This window comes from Mesoplodon mirus, assembly GCF_964341445.2.
Source record: "Mesoplodon mirus genome assembly, chromosome: 16".
In the NCBI taxonomy this organism is placed as follows: Eukaryota; Metazoa; Chordata; class Mammalia; order Artiodactyla; family Ziphiidae; genus Mesoplodon; species Mesoplodon mirus.
In genome coordinates, this window is record NC_138992.1 from 21,437,607 (window position 1) to 21,450,184 (window position 12,578).

Below are 12,578 nucleotides of genomic sequence, written 5' to 3' on the forward strand. Positions count from 1 at the left end.
TTTTCGAGGGGAGGTGGTATTTGGAGCTCAATTTTTGAAAGGTTAAGTTGGAGGTGCTTGTGGGACATTTAAGTGGAGATGTTGAATAGACAGATGGATATGCTGGTGTGGAGTTCAGTGGAGAGGTCTGGGGAAATATAAATTTGGGAATCATCAGCACTGCATGATGAGCCTTGAGATAGGGAGTAAAGATAAGGGAATGAAGATGTACAAGGACTGAACACTGCTGCTGTTCTTAAGTTAAATTAATTTAATTAAAATAAAATTTAATTTTAAAATTAGGGAAGGGTAAAGAAATCAGCAATGGTGACTGAGAAGAAAGGATCAGTCAGTGAGATAGGAAGGAAACTAGGAATCCAAGTGAAGGAATGTCATTCCTTCTAGACCCTTTCTAGTTAGGGTGATCATATTGATTTCCTGTTTAAAATTCTACTTCATTCTCGCTCTCTCTCTTTCTCTCTCTGTATTTGTACCTTTTGGCTCTGGGCTATTTCATGCAGAGGGCCCACATACACTGTCTTTGTTCAGATTACAAGAACCCATGTAGTGTGTTTAGCATACATGACTGGAAAATCTTAGTGGGATATTTAAAAGGACAAAAATTGCAAAGAAATTTTAAACAAACTGCAATATGGCTCACCACTAGTTAACAGAATGACGTTAGACAAATCACGTCTCAATTTCCTAACATGGGAGTTTGTACAGCTCTTCATAGTTTCCAAGATTGGAAATGGGGATTAATTTAAAAAATTAGAAGTGAAAGCATTTTTTACGAATGGGACGCTACATAAATGCGAGCTATAATGCAGTTATGATCAACTGCCTAGTGGAGACCGACTAAACATAAAGTGCAAAACATTTTTAAAAGTCCATTTTTTCCTTTCTTAAAGCTTTCTGTAAGCCGATGACGAACAACGCGACTGTGCAGAGGATTCCATTGCCTAAGGTGACTGGAAGCGAGAAAGGAGGCGGGGCCTCCCCCGGCCTTTCCTAAGAGCTCCGCCTCTCGAACGCCAGCTGCGTCTGACGTCACGTGAAGCTTGTACTTCCGCTTCCGGTTACTCACGTTTCTCTCTTTTCCTGTCCGGCTGGAAAGATGGCGTCCCGCAAAGAAGGCACCGGCTCTGCTGCCACTTCTTCCAGCTCCACCACCGGCGCTGCAGCGAAAGGCAAAGGCAAAGGGGGGTCCGGAGATTCAGCCGTGAAGCAAGTGCAGATAGATGGCTTGGTGAGTGGGGTTCCGTCTCCCCAGGCCCACGTGGGGAGCTCAGTTCCCAGCCCGGTTCCGCCAGACGTGCTTCCTGGCAGCCTCCCCTCTGGGCTTGCTGAGGCTGGGCCAAGGTTTTTCCCTAAAACCTTTCTTTATCTTCATTTTCTGCTCGGGAGACGCGGCCGCCTTCTCTGCCATCTAATGGGGGAGGTGAGGGCTGAGAAAGGGGACCTAGGCTAGGGTGTGTGTGTGACAGATTCTTGGGGTCTTGTTTTGAGATGCTTGGGAGAGGTTATTTGGAGAATGACTCTTCTGGGAGACAAGTAGGTGACGGAGGTGTCGAGAAGGATCTAGGACTCTAGGGCTTTTGGAAGGGGAGAGTAAACTTTATTGCTTCCCTGCTGGCATCTGACATCTGTAACTTCACAAGTGGAGATTTACTTTGTAGCCACTTTTGAGCCTGTTGTTCAGCGCTTACCTGAAACCGCGTAATTGGAATAAATATCTTGTATGTTGGCTTTTGCTTTCCCTATCTGTGAACATTGGAGTGCCTCAGGATTTGGGTTTAGGCTTCCTTCCACCTGGTCTCTGCTTGACAAAGTAGATGAAAGCACAACTCTGGAGTCAGACTGCTTGGGTTGGAATCTAGCTCTACAATTAGCTGAATGACATTGGGCATGTTACTTAATCTCTTTGTGCTTGGTAAATTAAATGGTAAAACGTGTTACCATTTAATTTTAGCTGCTACTGGTATTATTTGTAGAAGTTACAGTGGTAGACTTTCTTTAAGGCCCCTTTTCAAAGCTTTAAATATTTGTACTTTGATAACTCCTAGATTTATATTTCTTGCCAGACTTGGTTCTTGAATGCCACTCTTATATATCCAGCTGCCTACTTGCTATCACTGTTTGGATATCTCATAGGTACTTCAAATTTAACGTGTCCAAAATAAAATTATTGACTCTCCCACTCATTAATCTTACCTCAGTCTCTCCCATCTTAATAAATGGAACTACTATCTCTCCGTTTGAAAAAGTCAAAACCTAGGGATTCATGTATGCATGTTCTTTTTTTTTTTACCCTCAGCATACAATCCCTCAGCAAATTCTGTTTGTTTCACCTTCAAAATATATCAAATTCATCTGCTTCTCATCTCTATGCCACCAACCACATCCACTTACAATAAAATACAGACTTCTTATACAGACTTCAGGGTCCTGCTACTCTTGTCTCTTTCTTCAGACTCACCTCATACTTTCTTCTAGGCTTCAGTCACAGTGAGCTTTCAGAGTTTTGTTTTCTCGGCCTGAAATACTCTCTCAAATATTTTTCCTTCTCCGTGGCTTCTTTTGAGCCTTTAGGTATTGGCTTAAATGTCAGCATCTCAAGAAAGGCCTTGCCTAACAACCCGGTAAAAAATAGCCCCATCCCCATCACTCTTCATACATCACCTTTATTTCCTTCGTAGTATTTTCTACTGCCTGTAATTGTCTTGTTTGCTTTCTTGTTTGTCTCCCTCACTAGAATGTAAGCTACTGAGGGCTGGCAGGGATTATGGTTTTTCACCTGTTCTGTTCCCAAAACGGAACAGGTTAATTGACATAGATAGGATAAACTGATGAATTTTGTACTGCTCCTGTTTCATGTCCCGATATCTTCTTTTATAAAGATTATTTTAATGGCATCTTGACTTGATTTCTTAGCCTGCATACTTTTATTAAAACATTCACTTAATGTGAACGTTCAGACCTTGTTAACTTTCCTCTTGAAATGGTTTTTTTTTTCCCTCCTGGCCGCATTGCACAGCATGTGGGATCTTAGTTCCCCCCACCAGGGATTGAACCTGTGCCCCCTGCAGTGGGAGCTCAGAGTCTTAACCACTGGACTGCCAGGGAGGTCCCTTGAAATGTTTTTAGTGACTTTGCAATGAATTCAAGGCCCACCAAGATGTTGTCCTTGCTTTTGTGTTCACATTTATTTGCTACTATTTCCAAGCTTCTACGTAGGAACGGTTCATTCCAGCCACACAGGACTAATTTGGTTAGCCTCATGTTTAATCACATTTGTTTCCAGTGTCTTGGTAATGGCCAAGGCCAATTTTTCTTCTTTTTTTCTTGAGCCTTTCCTTTCTAAGCTTTAGTCCTGTTTCATCAATTTTTTCTGTATCTTTAATGTTACCTTTCTCTTGACCATGTGACCATTGTCAGACTTTCCCATATTAAAATGTTGAGCCCTGTCTCTTTTTACTTAGTACTTTGTGTTCATTCTTAGTCCCCACTCTTTTCCTTGAAGTCACTGGTTAAAGAATTTGTCTATATTCGTGGTCTTCCATTCTTTTTTTAACTCAACTGCTACTAGAATCTGCTATCACCAAGTCCCTGACTTAGTTTTTAAAAAGGTCATTGATAACATTATCAAAGAACTGTAAAAAAAAAAATCAAGATATATTATACATGCAAAATAGTGTCTGTAGTACATAATTTAAATAATCACAAAGTAAACATCCACTTACCTGGCATTTAACTTGAGAAATAGAACAACATTATGAGTATCTTTGAAGCCCCTTCCCCTGTTTCATCCCTTTCTCCCATCCCTTCTTCGAAACCTATAATCACTCCTGTGAGCTTTGTTTCAGTGATTTCTTAGTTTTCTCTATAGCTTCACCCCACAGAGTATTCCCAATTTGTTTAGTTCTGTTTATATTAATAAAAAATGAAATATTAATTAAATCATAGTATATGTTCGCCTGTGTCTTGAATCATATGTATGCGTATCTCATACCATGATTTTGAGATTATTCTGTTCTAGCGTGAGGAGCTATAATTCATTCATTTTCATTACTATATAGCGTTTCATTGTATGACTAGAACATAATTTTCCTCATCTAAATGTTAATGGACTGTTAGATGGCTTGTTTTCGTTGTGTGAAATGATATCTCTCAATAATCTTAATTGTGCATTTCAGTAGGCTTGTCAGTGTGTCTTTTGTTGTACATTGTGCAGAGTCAGTGCTCAGTATATCCTTGTAGAACGGATGAGTGAGTCTTCATTGTAGTCAAGTGGTCTCATTGTTCCTAGAGAAGATCAAGCTAATTCTTCCTATTGGACTTTTCATGTAAAACCCACCTTGTTCCCCCCAAACCAGGCTGAATCTTACCTTTCTTATGTACATTATACTTTTGATACTCAAAGTATGATCCAAAGACCGGCAAGACAAGCAGAATTGGCCTCGCCTGGTAGCTTGTTAGAAATGCAGAAATATAGTATTTCAGAATTTTTCCTGATCTACTGTTTCAGGTAATTTATAGCATATTAATGTTTGAGTAGTACTGCTCTGGGCCACATCGATCTCTTCCTTTCTCTGAACTTTTTGTGGTGACAGCTTGTGTTGCTCATCTTGGCGTGTAATCATATGCTGTTAATGAAAGGTTTACTGTATATTAAGGAGAGTCAGGGGGAGTACTAGTAGGTATCCGTAAGTAAGGTAGTTTACCTGCCTTAGGTAGGCAAACCTAAGTCCATCTGACTTTTTCATCTCAAGTTGCTTCCAAGGTTTGGATAACCCTGCAGACATCCTGGACATAGTTCCTTTCCCTTAAGGCGAGAAAGCTTGTTGAAATCCATTTCCCTTTTTAAAAAAACTTCATGACAGTGCTTGCTTCCTGTGTTTATGGCATATACACCATCAGTGATGAGCTACATTGTGTTGTTCCTTGTAGCTTTGTGGGGATGATTGAAGGAGCTTAGCATATGTGGTATTTCACATGGAGGTGATTTAATAAGTAGCATTTCTGGACCTTACTTTCTTCTGCTTTAATGTGAGGATAAGGTATGGTCTTCCTACTGTAATAAATAAAAGCTTAACATATAAAATTTCCTACTGATGTTTAATCATTGTCCGTAACAGTTTTAGTAGCTGGGATTGATTTTAATAGTTGGTATTAGTTACAGTGGGATTCCAAACTGGATGCCTGACCAAGTAAACGGAATATAATGAGAAATTTAAACTGTAGTTGTTGCAGTCTAGATAAAATGGCATATATCACTTCCCACACGCCTGCTTCGACATTAAAAGGTGTGGGCACAGAAAGTCTTTTACATCAGACTGCTGGCTTTTTGTCTTTTGCTTTCTTGTCACCTTTGGCTTCAACTAGCTCCTGTATAATTAGAAGTTCTGATCTTATTATCCAGGATTTCATAAGTTTATCCAGATATTTTAAGCCTTGGCAACCTTTTTCTGGGCCTTTAACGCTGATGTTTTTGGGGAGAAAAACCTCTATAAATCATTAGGCTTTGAAGACGGTGTTTGCTAGTTCTTATTTTTGTGGTCAGATACTCTCACTTTTACTTTACCAGGTCTCCTTTAGATAGTTTTTTAGATAAAAGTTCCTGATTTCAGCACTACATGAAAACTTGGTTGCATTTGCTTTTCTCTGGGAAATTAGTTCATAATTTTGTTTTTGTAAAATATTTAAATTATGGTACTTGGATATTATTTCATTTGGCAGGATATGGGAAAATACACTGAAAGAGAAAATAGCTTTATCTTTTCCCCCTGCAAACTACTGTTTATAGAAGATTGTTCTATAAAATGGTTATCTCCTGTAAAGATGAGACTTGATAGCAAAGTATAGTATAATTTACATATCCATCTATTTGATGACAAACTGTACTTGTTTCATCAAAACCGAAGGGCTGAAGTGCGTACTGGTATATACCAGAGCCGTATTCTGGAATTTTATTGATGTTGGTACCAAGCCCAAGCATACAAGGAAAAAAAAATGGATTTAGCAAAATAGTGGTAACTCAGGATTAACTTACTCAAAATATAAAACTTTTTTACTCTTTGAGTCTGCATATCAACTGTATTTTGGCATAAAATTTTAAGGATTTGTTTTCCTCCCAAATAGTACCTAAATGCCACAGGTATCCATTGTATCTTGATGATATGAAACATTTTTTTTCTCAATACCTTTACCTTCTATCCCTGTCCCCAACTAGTTTCATTTGATATAAGTAGCAAATGTTTGTTTATCTGTGGGATAGCAGTAATGTGCTAAAATTGGATGTTTTAGAAAACAAAAAATGGTATAATAATTCATAGTAAGAAAAATTTGGAGAAATATAAAAACCACAAAGGAAATTAGTTTATACGCTCATAACTTGAGGGTGGATACACTATTAAGAGTTTGGAATTTTCTTTTCTAGCGTTTCTTCAACGCTTTAATAAATATCTATAGTTGAAGTTAATGGGTTAAAGGTGGTTGTGCACATTTTTAAGCATATTAAGCATGTTGCCAAACTGCTCTCCAGAATAGTTGTATAGTTCAGTGTGCTTTCCCACTTACAGAGTATAGAGTGCTGTTTCTTGACACCATTGCCACCTGAAAGTTATGGTTTCTAAAAATCTTAGTCTTTATTTTTAAAATTAAGTATGCATGTTAGTATGCTTGTTGCAGTGGTTCATCAATTCAGTAAATATTTCTTGTCTGATAGTGATAACACTCACAGATCTGCGCAAGTCACCCAGCCTTCTGGTATTATCTTTGATTGTTCCTTAGGGTTTCCCTTGGATTCTCTTAAAGTTACTTACTTAGTAGCTGTGGTCCTAGAATGCAGAAACTCCTTGGAAAAATCCTCATTACGCAAAATAAAATCAAACTTTACAGCCTGACTTTTAAGATCCTCTTTACCTTTTGTTTATAGCTTCCAAATGAGAGCTTGTAGATACACTGTTTTCAAGTTTGGTTTAAGGGTAGCCTTTAAAACAAAACCAACATCTTTTTCTTTTGGGTAGAAGAAAACCCATTTTAGATTTTGTACAGAAATGCATAACCTTCAGTTTTGTTCTGAAGGACCTCTTGAGGATAAAGAAGATGAATAATCACCTCCCCCTGGGATTATTGTGGTATACTTTTTATGCTGGAAAGTTGAAGTGCTTTTAATTTATTAAACCTGTTTAATTAAACACAGCCATTTCTCTGGGTACACATGGTACACAAATCAAAACGCAAAAAAGAGTAGGTAGTGAAAAGAAACTGTCACTTCCATTCCTATCTTCAACCACCCTCTTCTCAGGGGCAGTCACAGTTACTCTTTTTGAATGTTTCCTTCTGGACCTATTTTGGCAAGTATTGCCTCCTGTTAAGGAAGCAGAAACAAACTGTAATCGAAGCACCTAAAAATCACCTTAAGGCCTTCTAATTAAGTAGTGGTTCATGCTCCTGAATATAATAAACTTAAACTGTGTTGGGAAGCAGACAGTTCATAACAGCTTTGAAATTTTGTTTGTTTTGTGTGAGAGGGGAAATGAATTTTGTTCCAGCTAAGCCTTTTACTTTAGGAAAATTATCTTCTAGCTATATGTGGGAAAATTTGCTTATTGGTTATGTATATTGAATTGGTAAAGTAAAAATTTAATATTCTAAGTTAAATATCCTTCTCAGTTAACATTTAATTGAAATTACACATTTGTGTGTTTGATTGCATCATTGTACTTTGTGATGACTTATTTTTATGATGAGGGCAGAGCTGTTCTGTTGAATTTCTTGAGGCTGCGTTGTCCTTCTTCACCTTTCCCCAACAATTAATAGTTGATTTAACTTTAAATCTGTGGACCATCAATGAGCATTAGATCCAAGAGAATTATTATGAAATACAGTCTTTCAACTGCAATATTATAGAAGCGATATTGGTTAAGTGTATTGGAACATTGTAACTAATCCCATATGTGTCAGGAGCAAAATATCTTTTTTTTTTTCCTTATTGAAGTTACTTGAATTTCTTTCACATCAAAACTTAACAGCAGTGATTTAAATCCTATTTATTATTTGACTCAGCCAGTTATGAAATGGAACCCCATCCCACTTGAGCCATAAAATGTGTTAAATTTAAGACTAATGCTGCTTTCTGTTTTTTGAATTTACATTTTGGCAGTCACTACCTTCTTTGTTCAGTGTTAGAAAAAATGATCCAGGCTTAACCAAATAAGAAAACTGCCAAGTTCACAGATCAGTCAGTGAGAGAAGCCAGAATTAAATGAAAGTCTAGATATTGACTTTACAGAATATGCTAAGGGGAGATTCTGTGGCATTACAGTTTCTTTGAGACTAAAATTCTTCTACAGTAATAGCTGTTCTTTGACGGTGATGGATGTGAGAAATTCAGGCTGTGGACCTTACTTCCCAGAATCTACAAAACTGGAATAAAGCCAGCTAGGAATCATGCATCCTGTCTGACCTCTTCTGTCTGGCTAGCAACTGGTGCAGTTTGGGCTTTACCTTTTTATTTCAGACTTAAGAAACTCTTGTAGTGGATCTAGTCTTTATTTTTAGCAAGGATAATGATGTTTTAAGGAAACTTACATCCGTCCATCCATACACATATACACAATATTTTGAATAAATCAATTAATCAGTTTACTCACACTCTTGACTTTTTAATGCAGATTAAAAAGTCCTGTCCTAAAACCCTGTGGTATTGGTTGTTATAAGAGATAGCTCTAGGTACAGATGCCTGGTAAGTCTAAACAAAAATGGAAATTTGGCATTAAGTGGCTGATTTTTAATAAGTCATATTTATATCTTATAAGACTGAAAAAAATCTCTGAGGAATAGACTCTGAACATTCTGAGGAGACAGGGGTAAGTGCCATGAGGGTATCTGGCATATTCTAGTAACTCACTAAATATTTGTGGGATAGATAGATGGATGGATGAATGAAAGAGATTAGGTAAAATATTTTTTGTAAAATAGTAGTTGTAATAGTCGCTAACGGTTATTGAGGCTTTACTAGGCGCAGTGTGATAGGTAGTTTGGGTGGGTTATTTTTTAATCCTTGTAACTATGCTGTGAGAATAGGTACTGACTGATTTATCTCCACAGGAGATAGGTGGTAAGGTAACCTTAAGGCCACGGAGCTGGCGCTCGAGCTTAATTTTGAATTCTAGTGCCCAGACTGAACTATGCTATATGGTTTTCCTGTTTGTACAGACCAGAGGTTCACATTTGTGTGTACTTGTAAGAATTAATTTTAAGCTTTTACTGAAGTTTTCTCTCTCACTTGAACATTAATTTTTTTCCACAAAAATAAAGATTAATTCTAGAGTTACTGTGTACTAGACAACAAATGGAAGACAGCAAATCAAGGTTTGCATGTTTGGGGCTTCAGCTGGGGTCACTCACTTGATAAATGATTTACTGTCTTACCTCTGTCTTACAGAGCATGCGATTCAAAGTGGAGTTGTGCTGCTGAAATGAGTTTGTTTTTACCCTTCTTAAACATACAGAGTTCAGAATAGAATCAAAACTAAGAGAATAGTGGTCTGAGCCCAGCAAGTGCCTGTCCTCTCCTGTAGCAAGCGGGGGTTGGGGGGAAGCTATGGGTTTGGTAGCTACACAGTTGAGAGTCCACATCTATTGAGATAATGTTACATTTTGAGAGACTTCGTTATCAGTGACATAAATTAGGAAGTGTTTGATTATAAACTCTCAACGTTCCGCTCCTGGAGTTGGGAGAGAACTGTACCTGCCTAACGTTACAGGTTCTATAAACCAGTGCTGATTAAGTGTGAACTGTTACTGGTCTGCCTGAGACAAGCACGGGATTCAGACTGAGTCTTTAGAAACTTTGACAGCAGTTTAATATTGCTTTGTAGCCAAGCTTGTGACCCCTGAGCTTGTATTCTCTATGTCTTTAAAAATATGTTTTCACTTTCTAGTAAGTAATTTTTTTTCTTTGACTAAAATACTGGTCTGTGGTGGACGGGAGGAAAATGAGTTCTTTGCTGCTTGTAGTTTGAGAAGCGCTGTTATAAATGATTTATATGCCTATTTTAGATAATAGCATCTTCCTATAACCAGAGGAAAGCCACTTCCTATAACTAATAATATTTAGTAGAACCTACCTAAAATAATATTGTGATCACTAAATACCACTACTTTTACTTTTTTTATTATCCGGTTTAATGGTAAAACATTTAAATAATGTCAGCATTTCTTATCTGTGAATTCTAACAAGATGAACAAATAGATTCAGTGTTTGTTTACCCTAGGTGCACAGTACAGGTTGCAACCTCCGAGCAGTCCTTATGAGCTCAGCTTTATAAAAGAAGGTTAAAAATGATAGATGGTATAGTTCTAACAGTTTGGAACTACTTAGGTCCCAAATCATTTAAACTGGGCTTTCAACAGATCCTTTTTATGTGTAGTACAGAGACAGTGGGAAACCTGCTGCTTTTCCCGGTGAAGATTTATTGCCATAAGTTTGCACAAAGTTTGAATTGATATTTTGCTGATTTATAATTGGCTTAGGTTAGGCTTCTCTTAAACAGATCTCTCTGCTTGTTGAAAACCAGTCTATGTATCTGGAAGTTACCTCTTTCACCTTGATGGTGTGTACATATGCATATTTTCTGGTAATTTTTGTATGTGTGCAGCGACATCTGTGAATTGAGTTGAAGAGTAACCGTATCAACAAGACATTAGAATTTAAAGTCAGCAGGTGCTCAGGCTTATAGTGTGTGGATTTTTTCTTTTTCTTTTCCTTTCAGAGCCACTTAACCATGCTTCATTCAGTCCATATTTTCTTTTTAATGTACCCGAAAGAACATGCTAAAATCAAGATATATTATGTCCACACCATTCTGTCAACTCAGGAGCACTGTCAAAAAAGGAAATCAAATTAGTTTGCTCTTCTTTGTGCAACGCCATACAGTAAATTGCAGTGATTGCTGTATTTTAAAATCATTTCCCTTAATTTTTTCTTTATTTGATTTTTTTTTTTTTTTTTTTTGCATTACGCGGGCCTCTCACTGTTGTGGCCTCTCCCGTTGCGGAGCACAGACTCCGGAAGCGCAGGCTCAGCGGCCATGGCTCACGGGCCTAGCCGCTCCGCGGCATGTGGGATCTTCCTGGACGGGGGCACGAACCCGTGTCCCCTGCATCGGCAGGCGGACTCTCAACCACTGTGCCACCAGAGAGGCCCTATTTGATGTTTTTTGAATTAAAAACAAATACATGCTTATAATACAAAGATTCATAGAAGAAAAGGTATGTCCTTCCACACCATTCTTGTTCATACAAACATAAATACATAACTGCACGTATATAATACATTTTTTTACTACTTTTTAAAACTCTTTCTAACCCTTTGTCATGGGCCTCTGGGAATCTGGCAAATGCCATGGACCTTTTTTCCAAGAAAGTGCCCTTAAGTATGTAGACACAAAATATTACATTTGATTTTAAGAGGTTCTTAGTTCATTTGTGACCTTCAGGTTTGAATGTTTGCTTTTAGGGTTTATGGACTTGGAGAAGTATACTTGTTAATGTAGAATTTTGGGTAGTGTGGATATTTTTTAGCCATGTCTTTTTTTGGGGGTGTGTGTATGTGTGTGTTTGTAAACATGTAAACATCCAATTTCTGGTGAAGTAGTTTTACATAAACAGATTTTTCTAGGTAACAAACTGTATATTAATTACCTAATTAATCTCATTAAATTCTAAAATACTTTAAAAGAAAAATTCTGAATGTTATACTCGGACTTCTAAAATAATACAGATTTATTTTTGATTTATTTTGATTTATTTTTGATTACTTAGGCTTATTATAAACTTGAGTTATTTTAAACTTGAGTTTATATATACACATATAAAATATAAATAATGTCAGAATATAGCAGTGGCTCTTAATCTAGTTCCTTGGGCCTCATAGCATTTCAGGGGATCTTTGAACTCTGAAATTGGGGATAAAATTTGGAGTGGGTACATATGAATTGTTTCTTCATCATATAGACATTTAAAAAGTACATACAGTTTTTTAAAGTTAAGGTGTTATTTATATACAATAAAACCCACTCATTTTAAATGTACAGTTTGATGAACTTTAGTAGTTGTAAATAATTATATAATGGGAACCGCAATTATACAATTATTTGTGACCTTCTGCCCTCAGTATCCTCCCCCTCACCTTGGCCCCAAGGCAACGGCTTATCAGCTGTGGTTTTGCCTTTTCTAGAATTCCATGTAAAGGAAGTCATATAATACATAGCATTTTGTTGACTTCTTTCACTCAGTATAATGTTTTTGAGATTCCCTGTTGTTGTATTGATACTTTGTTCCTTTTTTTTTTTTTTTTTTTTTTTGGCGGTATGCGGGCCTCTCACTGCTGCGGCCTCTCCCGTTGCGGAGCATAGGCTCCGGACAGCGCAGGCTCAGCAGCCATGGCTCACGGGCCCAGCCGCTCTGCGGCATGTGGGATCCTCCCGGACCGGGGCACAAACCCGTGTCCCCTGCATTGGCAGGCAGACTCTCAGCCACTGTGACACCAGGGAAGCCCACTTTGTTCCTTTTTAGTGCTGAGTAGTATT

The 12,578-nt window shown here is 37.6% G+C and overlaps 1 protein-coding gene across 1 annotated transcript in view; it reads left to right on the forward strand.

Annotated features, from left to right (window-relative positions):
* Positions 1 to 1,055: 1,055 nt before the first annotated feature.
* EIF3H (eukaryotic translation initiation factor 3 subunit H) overlaps positions 1,056 to 12,578 on the forward strand; it is an 87,941-nt gene continuing 76,418 nt past the window's right edge. Inside the window, exon 1 of the mRNA XM_082600824.1 lies at positions 1,056 to 1,228. Within this exon, the coding sequence (XP_082456950.1) occupies positions 1,097 to 1,228 (132 nt within the window). The 5' untranslated portion in view covers positions 1,056 to 1,096. The remainder of the gene's footprint in view (positions 1,229 to 12,578) is intronic.